The sequence below is a fragment of the Strongylocentrotus purpuratus genome, unplaced genomic scaffold (assembly GCF_000002235.5).
Source record: "Strongylocentrotus purpuratus isolate Spur 01 unplaced genomic scaffold, Spur_5.0 spur5_scaffold_13, whole genome shotgun sequence".
NCBI lineage: Eukaryota > Metazoa > Echinodermata > Echinoidea > Camarodonta > Strongylocentrotidae > Strongylocentrotus > Strongylocentrotus purpuratus.
In genome coordinates this window covers 36526097-36551866 of record NW_022145598.1, presented here as the reverse complement: position 1 = coordinate 36551866, position 25770 = coordinate 36526097, and the positions used below count along the sequence as shown (strand labels likewise).

The 25770-nt window shown below is 37.9% G+C and overlaps 1 protein-coding gene across 1 annotated transcript; it reads left to right on the top strand.

The window, feature by feature from the left end:
- The first annotated feature begins 1013 nt into the window (after positions 1 to 1013).
- LOC115923299 lies at positions 1014 to 25770 on the top strand. Its single transcript, XM_030983745.1, has 8 exons — positions 1014 to 1259; positions 1679 to 1844; positions 2134 to 2261; positions 9420 to 9707; positions 13047 to 13313; positions 22860 to 22955; positions 23175 to 23350; positions 25291 to 25770. The coding sequence occupies exons 1-8, from the start codon at positions 1094 to 1096 to the stop codon at positions 25768 to 25770; spliced, it is 1767 nt and encodes a 588-aa protein (XP_030839605.1). The 5' UTR covers positions 1014 to 1093.

Below are 25770 nucleotides of genomic sequence, written 5' to 3'. Positions count from 1 at the left end.
TAGTGAAAATAGAGTGAACATTCACTTTTTTCTTCTTAGAGAGCACTCGAAAATCAATCGCATTCACTCCTAAACAAGCGATCCCTGACGTCACTCCCAAGAAAGTGAAAATAGAGCGAAAATTCCCATTTTTTTTAGAGAGAGAGAGTAGTAATAGTATTCTTTTATTTATTTATTCATTAAGTCAGTTCGTGTCACTTTGATGGGGGGGGGGGGGGGGGGGGTATCCGACACACGTAACAAACAAAACGCCTTCTCTTTTGCTTTTGAATTTAACGAGAAATATTCACCAATTAGCTCTAAGCATCATTAATATTTGACCTGGATAATTTAGTCCAACATACGTCTCAGATGATTAACGAAATATTGCGTGCAACTTCTTCAAATTGCTGTTTTAAATCAACAGTTTACTGTCCGGTTATACAACCTGTCCGGACACACAACATCTGGGTATAAATGTTACCAGGTGTGGTAGAACTAACTTGTCGATTATTTGCAAGGGTTACCTACTTCAGAAAAGAAAGAAAGACTTTAAAGGTAAAGACCAGTTATGGTCATGCGATTGCATTGTGAAAGAAACGTTGTGGAATCGATCAGAAAAGGTTGATCATCTAGCATCTAGCATCTGCAAGGTTCTGGAATAATCAAAATGATAAGAAATTTGGCCCATTCTTCGTAAAGTTACAAGCACTATACACATAAAGATGTATATGGGACTACCCTATATCTCTCACAGTCCATTAGAGAAACAAATTTACCAAATATATGAATTAGTAGGTGGTTTCCCGGCAAATTTTTTATCATCATGTATTAGTCAAAACATTTTCTTTCACATGATTGGTAATGAGAGCTTCCATTTTCATTTTTTGAAATTAGGGCGTTTCCAATACTGGTCTTTACCTTTAATAATGACGCTTTTTGATAAGCTTTTTAATAAGCTATGTATTCCTTACTCTCATGTAATCTTCCTATCTTTGTATATACTTCACAACCTTCTTGTTACACAGATACTGCTCAGATATTTATTGGTGATACCAATGTCCCTGGTATCCTCTACGCTTCCCTGCCGGAACCACGGGATGATACCAACATTATGGACACCCTCTTCAACCTGATACCTCTTCCAGAGAATAGTGGAATAAATGGAATCGACTATGATCCAGGGAATAAAATGGTGTACTGGAATGATTTCAATATGGATCGAATAAGTCGAATCCAACTTGACGGCACGAACCAAGAAGTCATTCTATCTACGAACTGTGAGTGAATAGCAATATGCTTACTTTGCAAGTGCAATGTTTCTATATATTTTACAATGAATTGTTATTATTTATTTACCATGATTAATCATAGTAAGGTAATAACGCAATATACTTTGCGGATACTCTCTGTCATTGTTAATTCGAACATTAACAGTGGGCGCATACACACCACACGTGCAATACGATATAACGTGTTGAAAAGAGGATAATACCTAAATCCCTCCTGATAAAACGCAACGTTTCATTGGCAATTTCAAAGCTAGACCATCACCATGAATCTTATTCATGAAGATAAATTGCAAGTGCATAATCGATCTTGTGATAAAGTAGTGATTCAAAATAATATTATTATTATCATCATTCTTATTATTATTATCATTAAATTGTACTGATGTATCGTTTGAATGAATTTTCAGCCCCTCATTCTATCGCTCTCGATCTGGTGAACGGGAAGATCTACTGGACGATGTATAATGATAGGGCTATCTTACGTGCCAATCTCGACGGTAGCTCGGTAGAAGAACTCTTCAAATATACGAGTTTTGTGCAACCTACTTCAATCTTGGTGGACCCCGTCAATGGGTAAATATTAGTTAAATTGAGATAGATAACAGTATGTCCATTTATTTACCATACCTATACTTTATAAATAACTCTACTGCGATTTCGTGAGTATCATATTAATATGCAGGCTTTAGCAAATCTGCCACTGAAATTCTACATGAAGTCTAGAATACAGGGGGTCTTACCAAGGAATATTAGTACCTTGACAAGGATTCGAACCAGGAATCACCTGATCCACAGTCCGCTGAAATACCCAGCAGACCACAACACCTCTAATTTCAAAATTATGATTATTTCATCTTGAAAGGTTTCTTGTCTGGTCAACACGCATAGTCAATCAAGTTGTCAAGGCAACACTAAACGCCATCAACGAGGAGGTAGTGAGACCCATCTATGCTGAGGGGATGTTCAATGAGGAATGTGCTGATGACACCAGTAAGATACTTACTTATAATTGTGTTTCGTTGTGAGTCGGGCCTTTTTTTATTGTCACGTCGACATTGTGAACTGCGACATAAAAACTTTAATCTGACGATCTGCGCACGTACGCGCCTTGTTATCTCCCTGTCCATACTACCATAATCGAGAACGCGTCCACCCCCCTCCCACTCCGTGAACGGAGGGATACCATGCGTGTTCCCTAAATGTCCGGTAAAGGAGTACTTTTCACGCACCAAAGTCCGGCTCGTAGTACACAAAAATCCGGCTCGTAGTACACACAAATCCGGCCCGTATTGACTTAACACACCGGACTTAGGGGAGTGTTTTCAAGAGGACGGAACATGCATATGCGTACCTTAAATAACACTGGGGGGGGGGGGGGGGGGGGGGCGTCCACCTCTGTTTTAACGATCAGCTCAAACTAAAACGCCGTTCTGTATAGTACGTACCTAACTATCTGTTCCAGTAGAAGTCAGTGGTACCGGTTCGTGTTCTGACCACATTGGCGCGGGCGTGAGGAATGGATATGACGAATGGGTCACATCATCTTGTTGACTGAAATGCCCGGGGGGTCGCCGCCCGGGCACTGACCTAATCGAGCGTTCGCCTTCGAGCGATATAAGTCAAAAATCGAAGCTGCGAGGTCAAAGGCTGCTGACCGATTTTGAACTCGCCGCCCTGTGACCGACCGATCTCCCAGCGACGAACGGGCAGTAACTGGGCGGCGACCGTTCAGCAGCCTTTGACCTAGCAGCTTTGATTTTTGACCTAAATCGCTCAACGGCGAACGCTCGATTAGGTTGCCCGGCCACCGAGCGTATTTTGGGCAGTGAGTGAAAAGTGAGCAGGCGCCGCCGAATTTTAACTCCGCGCTAAAACTTCAGCAGTGACCGAGGGATGCCCTAAAAACAAGTGGTGCCCGGGCGAAATTGGCTAAAAACTCGCCGCCCGGCCGCCGAACAGGCTACTTTTGGGGTTGTGACCATAGCTTAACTGGGTGAACACGCGCTCTGGACGTAGACGGCGTTCTCGTCGACACAATCGAAAAGGCCTTATTTGCTACGGTAGGACTGTGTCTTTGACTCGCCAACCTAAGAGTCACCGTGTCCAAAAATGAATGCAAAGTTAAAGATAAACTTGAGTTCTGGTAAAAAAAGAAAATGAATTTTCACAGAATCTAACGAAACTTACACTGAATGTTCAAGATTACAAATAAATGTCATGTGCCAAACAATTTTGGAAGAAATTGTATACTGGCTGAGTAATGAGCATAGAAAGATAAGGAAATCAGGGTAGTACTAGCCCCGACACCATGTGTGTTGTCCCATATACATCTTTCTGTGTAAGTGATTGTTACTTTAACAAGACTCTGCCAAATTTATGATGATTTTGATGACTCCAGAACCTTGCATTACACACCATTACTTGCATGCTATTATGATCAATTTTTCTGATCCATTCCACACCTTTTCTTATACAATGCAATCTCATTACCGGTACTCAAGTTTATCTTTAAGGGTTTAAATGTTGTATTTTACTTTTTGGCACGCTAACGGATTGCCTTAATAAAGGAAATGATTAATGCAGAGAAGAAAACAAAATAATGCAAATAGGATTACACCTCATGTCTGCAACGGGCATTAAGTTATTTGACAATCAAAGATCCCTCCCGTAGATCCCATAACATACAGCTTAGCAATGGATTGTGCTATTGATTTTTGCGATTGATTGCATTGATCACTATGTGCAATCGATCTTAAAACTCAATCGTACACTTACTCAGGTTTGTATAGTGGGGCACTGATCACCGAGCACCAGATATACGTGGTAAATCTAGTGACGACACCTTAAGTTTGTCGTCACTTCCATATTTTGTAACCATTATGTAAGATATTTCAATTCAATTTTTTCAATTCAGAACTTTATTTCAGACTCAGCTGCACAAGGCAGTGGTCCATAAAACATATGTTACATATAGATAGGGATAATAGCGGAGTATGAACATGATGAGTATAATAACAAATCGCACAAATACTAAAGAATATAACAAACTAAAAAAAAAATTTAAAAAAAATCTATACTACGTATATACAATGTAACTGTAACATGTAACCTGTATCTGTAAAAATTGATAACAGAAGGCCTATAGCAATCTAACTCTAGTCTAAGCTGTACCTGTAACTGCAATATTAAAATAAATATATGTATAACAAAGTGAAGTTGTAACTTAATTGTAACAATCTCTGCTCACTAACTAGAACAATTAATATACTAATAATAGATAACTAGATATTATAACAAGCAACAAGGACTATGGACTATACTGCAACCATAAGAGGCTGGATAATCCTTGGTAACATCATGCAAAATATGATCAATTCCGAGGTGTAAGCAGGCTTTTAAGCCAAAATTTCCAGAGGCCCGATGTGTACCTAAGACTACTATACGAGGGGTTCACTAACATCTTTAAAATACTATTCTCAGAGACATCCACTCTCTGGATGAACTTATACATAAGATTTCGTAATACAGCCGAACAGGCTGGAACATTCAACTCAGCAAACATTTGACTAGCACTAAAGTATCTAGGTACCCTAAGAAGCATTCTCATGGCATCATTATAGGCCACAGTAAGCCTGTGTAAACTGCTCTTCTTAAAATTACTCAACAGATGCGCAGTGTACAAATTAAGGTGTACAGTATGCCCTAAATAATGCCACCTTCACGTCCGGAGAACACATATGAAATTTCCTAACGAGCATATTACCTTGAGCATATAATTTACGACAATGTCGGCTAATATCTTTATCATCACAAAGGTCCTCAGTAAAAAAAAAATGACCAAGATACATGACCTCTGTACATACATTGAGTTTAGCTCCACATAAATAAAAATCCGGGAATACCAATCTACGGTGTTCCTTACATCTAATTATCATAACAAGACTCTTTTTTGCATTATATTTGACATCATTATCATATCAATAATCAGAACAAATCTTGAGCAAACTCTGCAACCCAGCAGTTGACGGGCTAATAATAACGAGGTCATCTGCATACATTAAATGATTGACTACTATACTGCCAACTACACAGCCTTTTTTACAAGCATTCAAATTGTCGGATAGACCATCCATGTACAGGTTAAAGAGAAAGGGAGAAAGAATACCTCCCTGTCTAACCGTCCATTACTGACATGGAATGGTTCAGACACACTACTTCCCCATCTAGCCATCATTGTTTGATGGGTATACCAAAACACGAGTATCCTAATCAGGTACTTAGGAATACCTCTATCAGCCATTTTCGTAAACAGCTTTTCATGATTTACCCGATCAAAAGCTTTGGAAGCATCAAGAAAACAAAGAAACAAGGAAGAATTTCTGCTACGATAACTTGCAATAATTTCCTTCAGAGCAAATATACACATGTCAGTGCCATGTTTGGCTTTAAAACCGAACTGGTTATCTTTAGTAAGAATATACATCTCTTACCTACCAAGCAATATCTTTTCCAGCACTTTGGACAGGACACTAGCCAATGCTATAGGTCTATAGTTGTCCTTACTAGTAATGCGACCAGCTTTATTTTTAATGACCGGCACCAAAACAACGGAAAACATACTATCTGGTAAGATACCATGAATCAAAAATCCGGAAATGCACATTGCAAGCAAGGGCATGAGTTTCGGACTTGCAAACTTTAAATGTTCAGCTGTTATAGTATCAAGACCACATGACTTATTGTCATCTAATTTTCTAATAGCTTCTTTAACCTCCTCAGGAGAGATAACCATATTTACATCAAAGTCAACATTAGTAACACCTGCACCGTACTCTGTACACAATTAAACAAATCCTTATAATGGCTACACCACAATTCACTTATTTTTCCATCACCAGAGATACCTTCAATATTAGTTGGAAGAGGCGCTTTACTATTATTAACACATTTAATTTCTTTCCAAAATTCATAATAACTTTTACCCTGCAATTTACGAGCAACAGAGTCCGCCCGCATGACTTTCTCATTATTCTTAATAAAACGGAGAGCATACTTGAATCGTGCATTGGCCCTCTTTTTTAGCTCAAATAACCGTCCATGTCTGTTTTTGCCAGCTTCAACCCAGAGTAGGTGAGCCTCACGAGCAGCAGAGTGGAGCTCTGACACATGCTCATTCCAGACAGGCCTAGTATTATGAACCTTGTTTTTACAGTGATATAGAGATTCACTAGCATCACATAAGCATTTCACAATATCATCATATGTATTACATACATAATTAACATGGTCATTGTTCACACAATTGGAATCTCGACATAAAAAAGCATCGTGTGCATGTACATTGATTCCCTCAAGCAATAAATCAGTATCACGGCAATAATTATTCCTACGATTTATATCAATCTTAGTCCAATCTAGCCTGCCTTTATGTACAGTGTTAGCCATGCCTGAATCACGTTGCCCAGGCAAATTGTCAATATCAATTGATAAATTAATAGGAATATGATCAGTTGTAGCAAATCTATACATAATTTCCATCTTCTCTATAGAGGCATTAGCATCTGCTGTACATATACAATGATCCAACCATGACGTGGTATGCCATGCTTCACTAACATAAGTGTAACTATCTGCAGGTAAATAATGCAGACTTGATAACACAAAATTATTATCACAACAATATTGTCTCAAATGATTTCCAAATAAGGAACTATTGTCAGATATGTCTGCGTTCCAATCACCTACCACATAAACACTGGTAGTGTCTAACTCAGAAATAACCGCCGCAATAAATGCTATTTTCTCAAGATAATCACTTTCATTTTCAGGACACTCATAAGGAGTGTATATATTAATGATGACAAATTTCTTATCATCAATTTTAAATTCAATCCCTACAGCCCAATCAACATTTAATCTAACTTCACTAATTAAGTGTTCATATCTAGTGCGCCAGAGTATAGCCACCCCACCAGGTATACGACCCCGAACCAGACCATTTCTGAGATCTGTAGTAGATTTACCAATACCATGATATAACGAATATAAAGAGTTAATTCCATTTAAATCTTGCTTAGCTAACCAAGTTTCTTGAAGACAGATGATGTCTACCTCATCCTGAAATAGTTTTTCAATGACAAGACGACGAGATTTCTCTGCACTGCTCTGCCCAAGACGCAGCCCACGACAATTATAACTAACACAATTGAACTTAATTTAAAAAGGGTAGCATAATCCAAGCTAGGGCTCTCTCTGGCTCTTCTCTTCGAGTATTGAATGACGCCTGCTCACAGGTCCAGAAGACTCTAAAAGTGTCACAGACCCCTGCTTCCGAGGCTCATAGAACCTCCTAACGAAAATACCACCTGGCCAGATATCAGGTGCATACAACTCATTGACTTCATTGCATAAAGCGGTAACCTGGAACGATGAGAAACGGGCATTCTCCTTTTCTATCTTTCGACACTTAACAGAGTCATTCAGCCTTTCTTGGTACTCCTGTAGTATGGTAGAATCAAGATCAGGGTCGAACCGAGTAGCAAAGACATTGACCTTCTTAGTCTTGACAGCTTGTATTTTCCCTACAGTGGCTGTCCCCACTATACCCGGCTTCTTTTTGGGCTGTGGCCTTTCCTGGGGTTGTTTTTGGGCCTGGCTAGAGTTGGGCTCAATATAAGGGGTCTTACGTTTCCCACCCCGACGTACCACCTGGGTCCAAAGATTCTCACTCCGGACTTCTTGTGGTACTCGGTACAGTAGACATGGTGGGCGTGGAACTATAGAAGCTTCTTGCACCGTAGAGATAGCCGACACACGTGAATCCATCTCGGATGTAACTAGTTGAATATCCTCAGTAACTTTTGCCTGGCACATAACAGATTTCTTCATTGCTGTCATTTCACCCTCTAGTTTCTGAAGTCTTCCCAGCAAGGCTGACACACCGAGGCTGTCAAAACTAACAGGCGGGAGCCTGTTCAGGTCCTTTGCAACGAAAGTCGGAGCCTTGTCACCACATTCGAGAAGCAATTTAATCATTGCTTTAACATTATTAATGTCCTTTGTAGGGCCTTTGTGCAAAATATTCCTCTGGGTACCAAAATCACCACATGCATCAATCAGGGCCTTTTTGGATTCCTCAATTTCTTCCGACTTAAAGGAAGACGTAATCAGGCTAACTATCTCATCAGTAGAGATCGTGTCCATTTAAGGGCGCGTTCATGCTTGATTTTGAAGGCAGAATGAGCGATTTGTAACGCTCATCGTAAACGCTCATCGTAATCGCAGTTCCACGGTGCACTGTTCGTGCTCACTTCTCCAGGCAATTCTCCTTGGGTGGCCTTCAGCTTGGATTCGCAAACCTGTGTGCGCATGCTACGTAGGCCCACTAGAGGTCAGTGCGTTGACCCCATTTAAACGCGTTTACAAATTGTAAACGCATCTTTTTGTGAGTTTACGATCGGCGATCGTGATCGCCGTTTTTCGGTGATTCTACAAAAGTGAGCATGAACGCAATCGTGTTTTAAACTAAACGCGTAACAGATGCCTGATTCTGGCCGTCAAAATCAAGCATGAACGCGCCCTCATTTGACAGAAAACATAACAGCTCATCTACAATAAACACAGCGCCATTAGCTGCTTTTATCACTTCAGATCTGACATTCTTCCTGCCATGGCTGAGCAATAAAATCAAGGTTATCCAGTCTACAGCACAGACCGAGTCATAAGTAGTATATACTGCCTTGAGCTGTGTATCCACACATTGTGTATCCACACAGAAAACAGCATGAGTGGGTCTACACTCATAAAACATTACACATTTGAAATTGGAGTGTACCCAATATTGAATGATATTTTACCTCTCAAATATGAATGATCCCTTTATTCCAAATATATTGGGTACACTTTTATAGAGTATATGAGCATGGCAATTATTTACTAAGAATCATTTACTAAGTCTATGGCATATATTTATGATATATATGTATATTCTTTTTTTTTTGAAGGGGAGGGGTAGTTTTGAGGCTTTTATATCGGTCAAAATTGCCAGAAAGAACCGTTGAATAGAAAAAAGGGTAATAGCCTTATTCACAAATTGTGTGTAGCGTGCATTACTCATCTAATATTTGTTCTCACTATTTCTTCTACCAGCCCGCTTGTTTTACTACACGAAACAGACTGAATTAGGCGTCACGAATTTAGACGGGAGTGGGGATAGAACCATCAAATTATTCTCCGACCAAACAACGGGTAGTTCCCTCAGCAAGTACGGCAGCAGGCTGTTCTGGTCAGCTCGGTCATATTCGCCGAGTTATACGGGCTTGATCAACGAGTATGATATGAAGTCATCAACTCTTACGATTCACAACAGTACGGTGACATTGTTAAACGGCGACGAGCTTGTCATCAACCCTGTGACTACTCGGATCATATCACACAGTAAGACGCCTGTGGTTCAGGCCGCGTCAGGGCCCCGTTTCACAAAACTTGATATCAATAACAAGTCACAAGCTACTGTTATTAGCTACTGAAATCATGGCATGTGATTGGTTGAGAGCAAATTTGTCATAGAAATTTAGCATTTGTTATAGATAAACAGTGTTATGAAACGGGCCCCAGATCTCTGGATAAAAACATGATTATACAAATGACACTATTTTTGAGAGCCATTAACCTTTGGTGTTTTAGAATATAACTTTGCTATTTCATTTTTTCTCCACTGTATCTGCCTGTCTATATTATTTTAAGAAACACAAAACAGATAACATGAATCAACAAATTCTCAAGTTAGTCTGTTTAATGAGAACTCTTCTGAGTATGCGCAACTCTTTGCGCAGCCAGGTGGCATTATTATTTATTTATTCATTATTTTTTCAACAGGGTAGTTTCATTCAGTTCCATGCACTGGAAGCCAGTGGACCTGCTTTTCAAGAAAGCCCCGCATCTGTGTGCAATAACACTGTAAAAACATAAAAACGATAATGCAATAATTAACAATTGCACATACATGTGAAATATCAAATTAATCATATATTTTATATCATATATCTATTATTAATTATTCAAAAAAATTGAACAATATTGAATTATTACACTAAACTAGACCACGCCTAAAACAAAAACAAAATAAATAAAATAGAAATAAGTAATTATAGCAGGAATAGAGTGCAGTAGGCCTATTGTACTTTGTAAAGTTTACAACAAAATTACAGAGTTATACACTGTTGGTCATAATGGTGGAATATTTATTTTTACCCCAGTTTAGGGAAGGATTTAAAAAAATTATTAATTTCTAATAGATCTAGATAATGGCATACATTCTCAGATGTTATTGAATATTAATTTGCGAGTGTTTGTTTTGCGTGACTGCTTAATCATATGTGTGCTACTATGCTAATCAGCTAAGGGACCTACGTCCAAAGTCATAATTTACAGTAATGAGGATTAATGCCTCACAAAAGGGTACTAATATATAGCTGATCGACACGATTTTTATACTGGGGCCTCACAGTAACGAGGCCATTGCTTAGCCCCTGAATCATGACTGTACGCAGCGATTGCTAGGGTACGCGGCCCCTTCCACAAATCCCCTAAAACGAAGAAAATGCAATAAATTGTCAAAAATTCATTGCATTTTCCCCCGACCCCCAACAGGAAAAATTCCTCTGTGTGGCCATGCCTTGAGCCATAATGCATGGCCCTACAGAGGAATTTTTCCTGTTGGGGGCCGGGGGAAAATGCAATGAATCTTTGACAATTTATTGCATTTTCTTCGTTTTGGGGGATTTGTGAAAGGGGCCGAGTACCCTAGCAAACACTGCGTACAGTCATGATTCAGGGGCTAAAGAATGGTCTCGTTACTGTGAGGCCCCAGTATAAAAATCGTGTCGATCAGCTTTATTAATGCCCTTTTGTGAGGCATTAATCCTCATTACTGTCAATTATGATTTAAGGACGTAGGTTTCCTAGCTGATTAGCATAGTAGCACACATATGATTTAGCAGTCACGCAAAACAAACATTCGCAAATTAATATTCAATAAAATCTGAGAATGTATGCCATTATCTAGATCAATTAGAAATAAATAATTTTTTTCAATCCTTCCCTAAACTGGGGTAAAAATAATTATTCCACCATTATGACCAACAGTGTATAATCAGTTGTTTCTGAAATATATGGAAAAAAAAGACGTAGCGTAATTTAGCTTTAAATTTGCATCCATTGGCTTTGCATCAGTTAGGGTTAGTTTTAGGGTAGGGGTTAGGGTCAGGGTTGTGGCCAGTGGCGTACGCAGGATTTTTTCAAGGGGGTGGTTTTAATATTTTGAAATCGGGCCAAAAATTCGCAACGACTCAGCCAGCCGCTGAATAAGCGGGGGGGGGGGGGGGGGGGGGGGGGGGTAAGAGGACACATTTTTTTACGGGGGGGGGGGGTCCCAAAACAAATTGCAACGTCTCAGCCGACCGCTGAATAAGCGGGGGGGGGGGGGTAAGAGGGCACTTTTTTGGGGGGTCCCAAAAAAATCGCACCGACCCCTTCCCCCCTGCGTACGCGCCTGTACTTAACGCGAAGACCGCGCTTTACATGGGGGTGTTTCACAAAGACTAAGATTAACTATGGCTGGCCATTCATTCACCTGGTTGCTCTCACCATAATGATCTTTTGATTACAATTTTTTCCTTCATTAAAGAATTACTAAATAAATAAAATTCTGTTAAATTTGTGACCATGATTTGTACGTCTCTTAAGAGACTGATACTACTGTAGTCAATGGTGAGATCAAACAGTGGCATGAATGGCCTGCCATAGTGAATTCAACTTAAAATCGATGTTATTCTTTGTGAAACACCCCCTGGTATTAATAAAAACATAAAAGCTAGACAGTTCTTTGTTTAAATAGTGAAATCGGATAACTATTATACAGGATATCCTTGAAAAAGAAAAGTAAAAGTTAAATGGTAAATTAATCAATAATTCAAAATTACTTTTTTATTACTGAAAACCTAAATTAAAAACCTTAATTTTGTCTTCTTTCATACAACACCAAAATATAATCAATAAATCACGCATGACCGATTTCAGACACTCAAAGAGGCGATGTTGGAAATCAAATTGACCCAAAAAAGGCAAATGGCTGTTTCATTTACTTAATTAAGTCTTTTGAAAGAATTAATTGGGACGATAATTTTTGTTTGATACACGTCATTCAAAAGCTCTATTGTATTATTTCGTATGATACGATGATTTTAAATTGAAAGATCATGCATAACTTAATAGCCACAATTTGTTATTGGAAATGCACATTGACATTTGTTTAGCAGCCTCTATCACTTCTTACAAGAAAATGTCAATGTGCCTATAATCAGTTGCAAACTAGGATACCTGCTTATAAGTCTTATGTGGACCTTCCATCATGATTATGGTCTCGTATGCGCTTGAAAGAAATGATGGTATTTTAAGCAATTATTAATTCAAAAATCATTCCATATGTTTTCAAAACCAAAATAAACCAAACGAATCAGCCATCCACTTATTTAGGACAATTTGGTTTCTAAAACTGTCACTCTATGCTGTATACAATTAATAATGCGTGACTTATTGTTGAGGGTTTTGACGGTATATGATTACTAGAAAATAAACTTTCCAATCACATACACATTTAACTAAATATCATTTGGAATTATAGAATAATTCACGCGTAAACTTGTTTTTTTTTTTTTAGGTATTATTTAATTAGATTCGACGATTGATATTAAAGCCATGTATTTTATTTAACAGCTCCATATAATGAACCCGTTGCCATCGAGGGTTGCCCTGACAACATCGTCGTGAACATCGACGAGAACGCTTCGAATGCGTCATCGATCTCATGGACCGAGCCCGGACTCAACAGCTGGTCCAGCTGTCCCACAATGGTCTTCCAAGGAACAGGGACGAATGGAGGAGATTTCTCTTTGGGCATAACCGAGCTGCACTATCAGGCCCATGATGCGGCAGGAAATATAGATGATTGCCAATTTTCGGTGACAGTGCGCAGGTTTAGTGGTCAGTTATCTTTCTCACACTATGAATAGTATTTCATTTCATTTATTTTCCATTAAAATTCAAAATAAAATACATATCAAATTAACAACAAAATCGGAAGGACCCCAAGAAAAGCAAAGCTTGTGAGAATGGGGCCCTGTACAAAAGTAATCATACAAGCAAATTATTATAACAAATATTGTAAAACTTATAAAAACAAACATACACCCACCCTCATTCATTCACATGCATACAGACACACCAACACACACCGCAGGCAGAACATTGTACAGAAGAAGGAAGAAAAAAAAAAGAAAAAAAGAAAAAAAAAAAAAAAAAAAAATCTACTCAGTGCACTTCATTTGATTTAAACAAGAACTGTTTACATGAATATTTAAACTTTGATAGGGTTGAACTACTTTTTAAATTATAAGGTAAGGAATTCCAATCATGTATACCCTGGAATCTTAAAGTGTGTTGGGTCAAGGAAGTACGTACAAAGGGGTAATGATAGTTTGATTTATTTCTGGTTTCGTAAGAATGGTAAAAAGAATTTGTTTTAAACATGCTATTAAATATTGATGGGAGCTCATGTTTATGTAATTTGAACATGAAGACTAAATTGTTTAATTTTATGAGGTCAAAGACTGGCAAACATTTTAAATCATAAAACAAAGGAGCACTTGAAGTCAAATAGTTAGAATTAGAAATTATACGAACAGCACGTTTCTGAAGAATATGAATTTTATATAAATGAGTCTTGTAAGTATTACCCCAAATGATATTACAGTAGTTGATATGCGGTAAAACAATACTGTTGTAAATAGTTAATAATATATGTTTCGGCAACGTCTTTTTAAAGAATGACATGATACCAACCCCCTTGAAATTTTTGAACAAATATGGGTAATATGGTGGCACCAGTCAAGTGATTCATGAAGTTTGATACCTAAGAATTCAACAATATCAGTTTTCTTAAGAACATCATCTTTAATACTCACCGGGGCAACATGACTAGGAATCCTTTTTTGTTTAGAATGAAAATATTATCATCATTATTATCATCATCATTATCATCATTATTTTCATTTTTGTTATTATTGAATTTTTAAAGATTTTGATTATCATATGATCATTAATTATCATGATTAATATATTTTATTATTATGATTTAGATCATATTTATTATTGGCATTACTATTGTTATTTTTGTCATCATTATTATTATTATTATCATAAATATCATTGTTGCTGTCGTTGTTGTTGTTCTTCTTAAGATTATTGATTATTTTATCATAATGATTAGCTGCTTGCATGAATGAGGTGAACCCCCCCCCCCCCCCCCCCAACAAGATTGTTATGGAAAAGCAGTATTAGGTTATTCTTTAGGTGTGCAACAATCGATCATTTCAGGTGATGTGTTTGCAAAATAGAATTATTATAAGTGTTGGTTGAATGCCGGTCCAAATCCAGCATTGTCCTGACGCACTATTGAAGTCATTCAAGTGTCGGCTAGGTAAAGCAGTAGTCCTTACTATGTGGTGCAAAATTATATACTTTCCTTCTAAATTAGTATTATTATAGTATTAATGACTGCTTTGAGAGAAATAGTTGTTTTTATACGCTCAAGGGAAGGTTAGAATTGTGTTATTACCCGAGGCGTGCCGAGGGGAATAGCCCAATTGTAACCTTCCCGAGAGCGTATAAAAACAACTATTTCTCGAATATTAAAGCAGTCATTAATACTTTTATATGCCGAAAAAAAATAGACTAAAAAATAAAAAATAAAAAATACTTTTTTTTTTGTCGAAGGTGAGAGTCGAACTCTTGCATACAATGAGTGATGTATATTACACCAACGCCTTACACCACTCGGCCATCGCGCGCTGTTCACATGCTTGGCAGTTTTGTACAATATATACATTAAAATGGATTGAAACCGGCTTCGGCGTGATGAATGCTTCGCAAAAGCACCCTTCTTTTACTTTTGCAATGCATATTGGCACGAACTTAGATCAAGATCTATCGGCAGATGTTGTTTTTTTGTTTTTGGAAGTTTATTTTCGTCTTCATGTCAACAATGCAAGATAAAATTGTCGGTAAGATCGATCGAGATTCAATTGTATTGAAATTACCGACCAATCCTTCGCACACATACGGTATCCTCGATCGCTCAAACCATTTTTTAACATGTAAACCTATGGGGTAACCATGGAGGCTAACTTTTTTTTTTAATAACCATGGTTATTAAAAATATTAAATGTTTTATGCATGGTTACCGGGAATTTTACAGGAACAGTTGAAGTTTATGAATGCAATTTCGACCAATCAGATGGCTGGATTACTTAAGTGAGGTATATAATAGTAATTATTTGTTTATTAGGTGGTCTGTCGTAGACAGATCACCTATTGATTTCGTCAGAATTTTCTTTCTTCTATATTATTCTTTATTCTTTATTTTTATTTCTCCCTATTTTTTGTTCCGACGATAACTCAAGATCGGTTCAGTTAATTTTGGCACAGTCATAGGTCATTGTCATGAGACCTGGCAGGAACATGTTCAAGGTCATCAAATTATCGTGACGTCATCCAGGCGCCATTTTGTGAAATCACATTATCCATCATATCTTCATGATGCGTACTCAAAGTTCATTCATATTTATATCAGATATACTTCAGGTCAAGGGTCAACAGGTCGTGTCATCAAAGGTTAAACAAATATCATGACACGCGCGTACGCGCGCGTCAAATTTTTAAATTGCTAAAAATACACCAGTTTACAGTTGTATCAGTGCACATGCGCAGACATGGGCGCCATTTTAAATGGTGAGTAAACAAAGCCAATAACCTAGAGGTCATGTATTTATGCGTAAGTTAAGATTGCGCCTATGCAAATGATGATGATATCACTGCCTGCGCGCTGCGTTGTGCGCGCATATCATCAATTGCATAGGCGCAATCTTAATTTACGCATAAATACCATTGACCTCTAGGTCATTGGCTTTGTTTACTCGCCAATTAAAATGGCGCACACAACTGTTAACTGGTGTATTACTTAACTATTAAACGAGAGTACGAATCAGATCATTTTAAGCATTTCAAAATTTTCCGCCCGTACGTGTCCCCGCGCGCGTTGTGCGCGCTCACACCGCTCGAAAAAGATCAAATCAAATTTTTTTTACATGAATTAGATTCCTCTTACCGTAATTGACAATTTACATAAATTTCAGTCACTCTTGACCTTTTATAAGGCCATGAGCGCGCGTCAAAGTTCAAAATCCGCGCGTGCTGCTATGGGCAATATAATGCAAATCTGATCAAAAACATGCCATTTTAAAAAACAAAATGGCTCTTCAGATAGTCCGTCGACCCCCAATTGTTATATCATGGTTGAAAAAAGCATGATTTGGAGATAAAATTTCATACCACCCTAACTCGTACAAAGTGAAACAAAGTCTTCATATTGGCATCTAAACTAAAAAAAAATGTATTTTGTTAATGACGTCATTTTTGTCTTTGTTTAATTGAGATTATCTCGCTTATCGGTGATCAATTTTCTCCCAGATTTCGATATGTTGTAGCTGAGGTAATTCTCTATCAGAAGTATGTCATTTATTTTTCTTTTAGATGACGTCATCATAGTTAAATATTCGATTAAAGGCGACAATGCATAATTTGTTATATATTTGCGTGTTATGTCTATGGGAGGTCATTTTTTCAAAACATGAATCTGCATGACAATGTGTTTTGACCAGTATCTCGATTATTATTCAACAGTTTTCTCCCAAATTTTAGTATGTTGTAGCTGAGACTATATGCTATCTAAATATTTCCTCATTTTTTCAAACAGATGTCAGGATCATGCTCATGCTCATCATCATCATTAACATTATCGTTTTTATCATCATATAACATCATTATCATCATCACCTTTACTATCATGATCATGATTGTTTACATGTCTATATAACTTCTCCCATTCTCAAATCTATCATAAGAAGTGAAGACAGACCACCTAATTCGTCACCATGACGAATTAAATTTCTAGTTAGGTGGTCTGTCGTAGACAGATCACCTGTTTTCGTCAGAATTTTCTTTCTTTATTCTTTTTTATTTATTTCTTCACACTTTTTTGTTCACATGATAACTCAAGATCGGTTCAATCAAATACCTTCAATTTTGGCACAGTCATAGGTAATTGTCATGAGACATGACAGTAACATTTTCAAGGTCATCAAATTTTCATGACGTCATCCAGGCGCCATTTTGTGTTTTTTTTGGTACCTGTTACTCATGATCATATCTTCATAACGGAAAAGCATTTCTCATTCATATTTATCATGATTAAGGTCAATATCCGTCCGGTCAATTTCAGGTCAAAAAACGCGCGCTCATGCGTACGTCCGCGCGTTAGCACGCGCGCAAAAAATAAAAATGCTCCAAATCGTTTTAAATTAATTTTGCATACGTTTCAGGCCATTTTAAGCGTTTCGCAAAAAAACGCGCACACGTGCATGCGCGCGCGTTTTCGCGCGTACTGGTATTTTTCAACATAAAATCGCCAAATTTTCTCTGTCATCATATTTGGCACATGTTTCCAAGCATTTTGATACCTTGTTCACCTTTTTCTGCCCATTAATAACGGAATGAGCGTCCGTTTAAGATAATTTCCGTGCGTGCGAGCTCTTGTAATACATAGCGTACATGGGCAAAAACATGCCTATACAAAATCCATTGTAGCGCTTTAGGATGGAAGGTGAAACCAATTTTTTTTCCATATTTTGATATAGTATGAATTGGAGATATGATTTCATGTCTCATTTGACCCTCAATTAACTCATGACGTCATCATAATGGCCTCCCAACTCAAAATTTCAATTTGCATATTATGACGTCAGCATATTTCTGGAAAATTGACTGTATCTCTGTAAAAATTGATCAATTTTCTTCCAAATTTTAATATGATCTAGCTTAGACAATTCTCTACAAATGCAGTTGACACAATATTTCATTTTGATAAAGGTATCATGGCGTTTTTTGCGATTAAAGGTGGCATGTCAATTTTTCACATTTTGCGTGTATTCTCTATGGGACATGACTTTTTCTGAAAACTGGATTCTACATTCCCGTCTTTCACGAGCAATGTCTCCGTCGTCTTAGCTTCGTTTTCGCTGAGCATCGAGTATGTTGTAGCTGAGACAATAAGCTATCACAAGTGTTTCATTTTCTTCTCGATCAGATGTCGGGATCATGCTCATATTTCACTTGCAAAGTGGGATTTGAGAATTTTATTTTCCGTTTACGTGTAATCGCTATGGGAAATGTTTTGGTATATCGGTAACGCACTTGACTTCGGACCTCAAGATCCCTGGTTCGAGTCCGGGAGTCTCCAACAATTTTTTTTCTTCATTTTTTTTTCTTTTTTGACTTTTCAATGATCATAAAATTGAAAACAGACCACCTAATTCGTCCCTATGACGAATTAAATTTCTAGTTTATTTTTATTTTCTTGGTATTTGTTGTTTTCCCATGTTCACGCGCAAAAGATTGCTAGCCTTCAAAAAGGAAGGGTTCCAACCAATTATGTCCATACAGTGCGTCCCGGAAAAAAAAACCCCGAGAATTATCGATGTTTTATCATAACTTAATAATAAGTAACACATATTTGTAAAGCTTAGATCTTCCTCTTTCATTTGATGCATTATATGATGCATATTTCACGCATGAGTGATTGAAAACAATCTAAAGGTAATTTTGCAAACGGTATCTGACTTTCAAAGAGAAAATCACATTTCCAGAAAGTTCATTTTCTGCTGTTTTATATGACACCTCAATCAGTCAAAAATGAGCCAGGAATAACAAAGTTCTGTTCGTTTAAAGTTATGCTTGTATTTCCATTATTTATTCAACGAATTCTTTTCTCTAACTGCCACCCGTAGAAACAAACAAGAAACTCCAAACTTTTAAAAACCCATTATACTGGATATTTAGATATACATTCAATTTCATAACTTTAAACCATGTAAATGTATTATATTATTGAATATGGAATTATATATCTAATTTCTTGTCAAAATCACTGTTCCGTTGAAAAGGGAGAAAAAATGAAACTGAAACTGAAACTGAATTATAATTGTGATTAAGATATGATAAAACATCGATAATTCTCGGTTGCGTGTTTTCTGGGACCAACTGTATATCGTGTATTTGGGTGTTTTTCACTATTCAACGTGTGAAGATTGGCCCGGTTATTATATTGGTTCCATACGGTGATGACGCAATAGTCCGGTAGAAGTTTTTCAGACCTGGTTTCCTGGATTAAGATAAGCAAAATTATTACATACTGCACATATATGCTAATTAGATGATTATGCCAATTAGGCTAATTATACTACATCTTCACGGAATATCTTCTTATAAATTAATGATTAGTCTTTCAAAAGTGATTTACATTGTTGCATTGCACCATTTTTAGGCTTTATAGATAAACAATGACAATGAAGTCCATATATTGTACATAATTATGCTAATTATGCTATTTAAGACAATTGTATTACTTTAAAATAAACAGCGGTGTCATAAATGAATTCCTTGTCATAGAGAACCCTTGAAAAGTCATATTATCCATGTTTTCAGGCTTCCAGGATTGAGATTGGCAACATTATTACATATTGCACATATGCTAATTAGATGAATATGCTAATATGGCTATTAAAAAAGTTGCCCAAGGTCGCCAAGCTGGCAACCTAGCTGAATTTACTTCAATACCCATCTAGAACACAAATCAACAAAAAATCCTTATACTTATCAACTTTTCCAGGTCATGCACATGGTATATGGTACCGTCTCCTGGACTACAAACCCTCAGATAGTCTTTGACTCTATTCTGAATGAGTTGAATTTCGACCCCATCCCCGCACGTTCAATTTAAAATTACATCTTCAAGATCATTTTGAGTGAATCTATCATTTTTCATTGAGTCTTGATGGAAAAGGTAATACTGCCATTAAATTTGTTTTGTTTGGTGTGTTGTTTTTTTTTTTTTTTTTTTTTTTTTTTTTATCTTAGTGCAATGTCGAGAAGAAATAGTGATGGAAATGTGGACACGAACAAATATGTGTACTCAATTTTGTACGCAATAATTAAAGTCACGTGTGGTTTGCTTTTTAATTATTTTCATTTTCTTGCTATATAATATTGTTTCTTCCCACGATCTCAGCTTCATACATGCACGCACAAAAGATTGCTGGCCTTCAAACAACAAAGGATTCCCATCCAGATGTCTATATTATCGGGTATTTGGGTGTTTCCCACTATTCAACGTGTGAAGATTGGCGCGGTTATTATGTTGGTTCAATAATGGTGATATGACGCAAACCCTCAGATAGTCTTTGACTCTATTCTTACTGAGGTGAATTTTGACCCCCCCCCCCTCCCCCCTTCATCACACTTTACAAAATCCACGCCTGCCGCGAACCTGCTTCAGATCGTGACTTGCCTTTTCCCTTTTAAGTGTCTCGCAACTTTTGAGACCAATTAGTTTGCAAAATTTGGCAATCTTTTGCGATGTCACACAACATTTCGGAGGCACATGTTCGGCCAAAAATGTAATGAAAATTTACGTTTTGCATACATTTGTCTACAAAATACTTTTTTTCCGAAAATATGACACTGTCAATTTTGTTTTGGGTTGGTTTTTCTTGATCTTGTATGTCTTCCCATTTTTATTCATTTCGTTTAGCCTACCTATCTCCACTATCCTAGAAGCTACAGGCTTCTAAAAAGTCCGAGAGAGGCTCTTTTTTAACATGTAGGAACGCGGACGGGCGTCAACTGATGCGATTGCAGTTCTAGTCTGTTCCACGAATGCAAGCTGTACCGCCTTCTTATAAGTTCATGTTTGACTCTTACTGTTTGCTTATTGGGGGGGGGGGGTGTAAACTGCCAATCCCCCTCCCCCTCCTAGATCCGCCCCTGGGGATGGTAGAGAGTGATTGAGCAAGGGAAAGTAAACTTAAAGCTTATTTAAAAGGCTGGTGTTTAATCAAGTTTTTTTTTTGTAATCGTTATAAAACTGACTAGAGGGACATCTCGAATGCTGTACAATTGGACTAGACGAAGTCCGCTGCCTGTATCGTTATAGCCACACTTTGGTTTTAGGACACAAAGCAGTAGATAATTAATGGCTCAAGAGCCTTGAGTGCATTTGAAAGAGAGTGTCCAAAATGCCTGAAATCAAAAGGTACCCTGTCAATGAATTCATATTACTGAATAAACAAACAAACATCGGCGGGTGGGGGGGGGGGGGGTTGTCTTCTAACGTGGGGCACCAACAAAAAAGGGGGGCACCTACAACGGAAAAACTGAATGGGAAAATATACAACTACTAGACATCGGTATTGTTATAGCCTTATCAGGGATGATTTCAATTTATATTTTTTGAATATGGTCCAAGATATTGCTTTGCAGCTGGGTATGATGGTCTGAATATTCATTTACAAACGATCCAAGCGAGTGGGCAATTAATGTATAGAATTGTGAGGTCGCAGCAGTGGGAAGAACAACATCATAGGAAGAGGAAAAAACAATCGTAATGGACTTTTAAGCACAATGAAATCATGACAGACTGATAAGGCCTTTAATAAGAAACAAAATTATATCAACTATAATTTTTCAAAACTTGTTTTCAAGCAAAAGTTTCTGGATTTATTGAAAAATCAAATACAAAATATTCACTAGCAGCCAGGAGCGGGGCGCCACATTACACTTTGATAGGAGTAATTAGAAGAATGGAATGTCACGTTAAAATAAAATGCAGAAAGTATCTAAATATCAAGTTGGAAGGTAGAAAAGAAAAAAAAAGGGAAATTGAAAATGTGTGCATGTTTCTGAGTGTTTTTAAATTAACATTACTAAAAACATTTCATGGTGCTGCTAGACCCATATTAAATGATTGAGTAGGAAAATGAGAACGAGCTTGTACGATACAGGCCGAATGGAGACATATGTTTATTTAGTGGGTAGATAATGAGATGTATGCAGTCATGTGTAAGTAGGGATTTATTAGTGAGTGGAAATAGTAGGACACTGCTAACGTTTATATTTCACAGATAGGACATACATTACATATTCTTAATTCCTGCAAAGTTCTACAGAATTTGATGTTGGCTGCAAAAGGGACATAATTTTGCATGATGCAACAAATTAAGCCCCCCTCCTCCACACTTTTTTGAAAGGCTGAAAGGCCGGAAAAACCCCAGGAAGTAGTACATGGTATTCACAAATATGCGCTGGACTGCTAACTGTATAAGTAAATCGCTGTATCACTCTCTTTGTGTGAGCTCGGTGTTAAGGACGTGCACATTATATTGAGCCATAGGATAAGATATTTTAAAGTCCTTGGAAGATTAAAATTGTTGTTACCTGTTTATTGCTTTTCAATCATATCATACATTTGTAATCTTTAAAATTATAAACGTTTCATTCAGAATCTGAAAGGTCTTTACCTTCGTACTTTCTGGTGCCACATCATTTGATAGAGCAACTGTTATCTCTAATTGTTTTCAGATGAATGTAATAACCGTTGTCTCAATGGAGCGAGCTGTGAGCAAGGCGTTTGCGAATGTCTAGCAGGATTTGATGGCGATATGTGTCAAGATAAGCGTAAGTATCTATAATATTTTGTTTGTGCTGGACGAATTCCTGTTCATGACTTAGCCAGAATGTTTGAACAACCCGTCTGCTTGAACACACACTCACACTCTCACCCGCACACCCATACACACCCTAATTATGGCAATTTTTGCTTCTGACACCTGAGATGAAATGAAAAGGGTGACGTAATTGACATTTTCTTTGCTCTTGACAATTCTCTTATACCAGTTACAGCTGTTGAGTGTGGAAGTACTTCAATGACGGTCAACGTAGATGCACGGCTAGTCCCAGGGGACGCATCTGGTGTTCATTTTCATAACCGATCCTGCAACGGTGTAATCAACGCTACCACTGATATCATCACTCTCACTACAGACTACAATGAATGTGGCACCATCTTAGAGGTAAGACTCCTTAAATGATAACTGGTATGAATCACCCTTGATCCCATGGCTACCATACCATGGGCGTGTGCATGATTTTTGAAGAGGGGATTTAAACATAATGTTTGGCTCCCAGTAGAGCGCAGCCCAACTGCGTTTAGTCCATGGGCAGCGCCTCAATATGTTTAATTTGAAGTTTGTTGCGACAGGCATGACATGCTGGCATAAATGCAATTCTGTTTACTTTCATTCAAAATATTCTTTTATTCTTTTAAATACCGATTGTCAAAGTCCCGGAATCTATCCTGCTGTGCATCCGATTCCGCAGTGTTGTTGACGTTTCTGTGTCTTTTCCTCTTCGTAAACTTAGGAAATATCATATGACGGTGATAATGTTTTTTGACATCTTATTCCGCTACGATGGCACTTGATATTAAAATCAATAAAGAAAGTGAATTTGATGCATAAAGAAGTTAACTATGCATTTTGTCCATTTTCACATCACATTAAACAACGATATTATGGGTAGATACGAATATAAAAGTGAGTTATTATCAATGATATAGATTTATATTTCGATATAATTTACATGATTTACTCGCATTATGCTAATTCTATGAAACGACAACTGGAAGCATATTTATAATCCTTCGTTTTGAATTTTAGGCATATTAATTTTAGGTCCTATGTAATAAATCTAGGTTTTGTATTCTTCATCATCTGGCATAGAACGCAATTTTTAATTGGTTTTTGAAATTTGGAGAAACTTGGGTTCCAATTCTATCTCAAGCTATCCATATAGTTGTCCTTACATATATATGAACTTGTCATTTGATACGCATTATACAACGTTGTGTCACGTCTCCCGGATGGTCAGTAAAGCTATGGTCACATCCCCAAAAGTAGCCTACTCGGCGGCCGGGTGGCGAGTTTTTAGCCAACTTCGTCCGGCCACCGAGCGGCGGCCGCCCGGGCACTGCTTGTTTTTGTTGAGCAGGCCACAAATCGATCGGTCGCCGCTCTGAGTTGTGATCATAATTCAACGAAACTGCCTATCATGTCTTGAAGGACAGTGCGCGACTCTCAATTTATTCACTTTATTAATCGTTGGTCTCGTAGGAGCATTCGTCTTTCCTTTCATCGGGGGGGGGGGGGGGAGGGGGGGGGGGGGGGGGAGCGTGAGAGGGGCTTCTGCCCCAAAGCCTCCGGACACCAATGATTACAACAAAAGTTAACACCAGCATTTTGGTATGGGTGATTATATGATTACATCATGATGGTATACTTCATTATTGTAATGAGAAGTAATTCTTTCTATAACTCAGCGTTGGGGATATAACCGGTGATATAGCCCAAACAGTAACTCCATGTATTACTGATTCATGTTCATATTTAGTAATGCCATTACAGGACAGAGAGAGATACAACCAGGCGCGTACGCAGGGGGGGGGGGGTTCGGGGGGTTAACCCCCCCCCCCTTTGGTAATTTTATGTATGTAAACCCCCTAAAAAAACCTAAACCCCCCCCCCCTTTTGATTTTTTTTTGTATAAAAAAAAATTATGCCCACGGCCGACCTAAAAAAGGTGACCTCTTATCCCCCCCCCCCCCCCCCCCCGCTTATTCAGCGGTCGGCTGAGTCGTTGCGATTTTTTTGAGACCAAACAAAAAAGTGACTCTTACCCCCCCCCCCCCCCCCCCCCCCCCCGCTTATTCAGTGGCTGGCTGAGTCGTTGCGAAATTTTCGGACCGATTTATAAATGTTAAAACCCCCCCTTGAAAAAATCCTGTGTACGCGCCTGGATACAACATTAACCTCAGCGTCATCTTAAAATCTCAAAAATAAAGTATTATACATTACAATGTATTCATCAGTCTTTGACACAAATCAAACAGGATACTGGGTTTCATTTTTTGTTTTCGTAACATTAATTAATTTGATTTTACTTGCTGTCATTACAGGAGGATAACACAACTGTTACCTTTTCTAACGTTATTACGTACGCCAAGCCTGGTTCGGAAGATGGTACGGCAATCACCCGTAAATATCACATGCAGGTTCGGGTCGAATGTTGCCTCAAGAAAGAGGAAGTCATCAGTGGGTCCTTCAGACCACAGCTTGGTGAGGTGTCCTTTAGCGACAAGGGCTCTGGTGACTTCAGTCTGAGACTCGAAAGGTTCCAGACAAATGCTTTTGATAAAAGTGAATCCGAAACCACCTCCGTTGTCGGGAAAGGAGATTACCTCTACTTTGGTGTGTATCTTGAGTCGGTACCAGGCGTTGGTATGTTTATCGACAGCTGCTGGGCGACAACCACTCAAGACTCAGACGCAGAGCCACATTACTCTCTAATTTCTTCAGGGTTAGTAGAACTTTTCATGAGCCTCAAGAAATATATATCATATAGTGATGGGATAGTGGTTCATTCACTTGACTGTTAA

Coding starts and splice junctions, on each gene's coding strand:
- LOC115923299 (XM_030983745.1), top strand. CDS start 1,094: ATGGACACCCTCTTCAACCTGATACCTCTTCCAGAGAATAGTGGAATA. Junction 2,262..9,419: donor GGAATGTGCTGATGACACCA/GTAAGATACTTA, acceptor TTCTTCTACCAG/CCCGCTTGTTTTACTACACG. Junction 22,956..23,174: donor CGATATGTGTCAAGATAAGC/GTAAGTATCTAT, acceptor CTCTTATACCAG/TTACAGCTGTTGAGTGTGGA.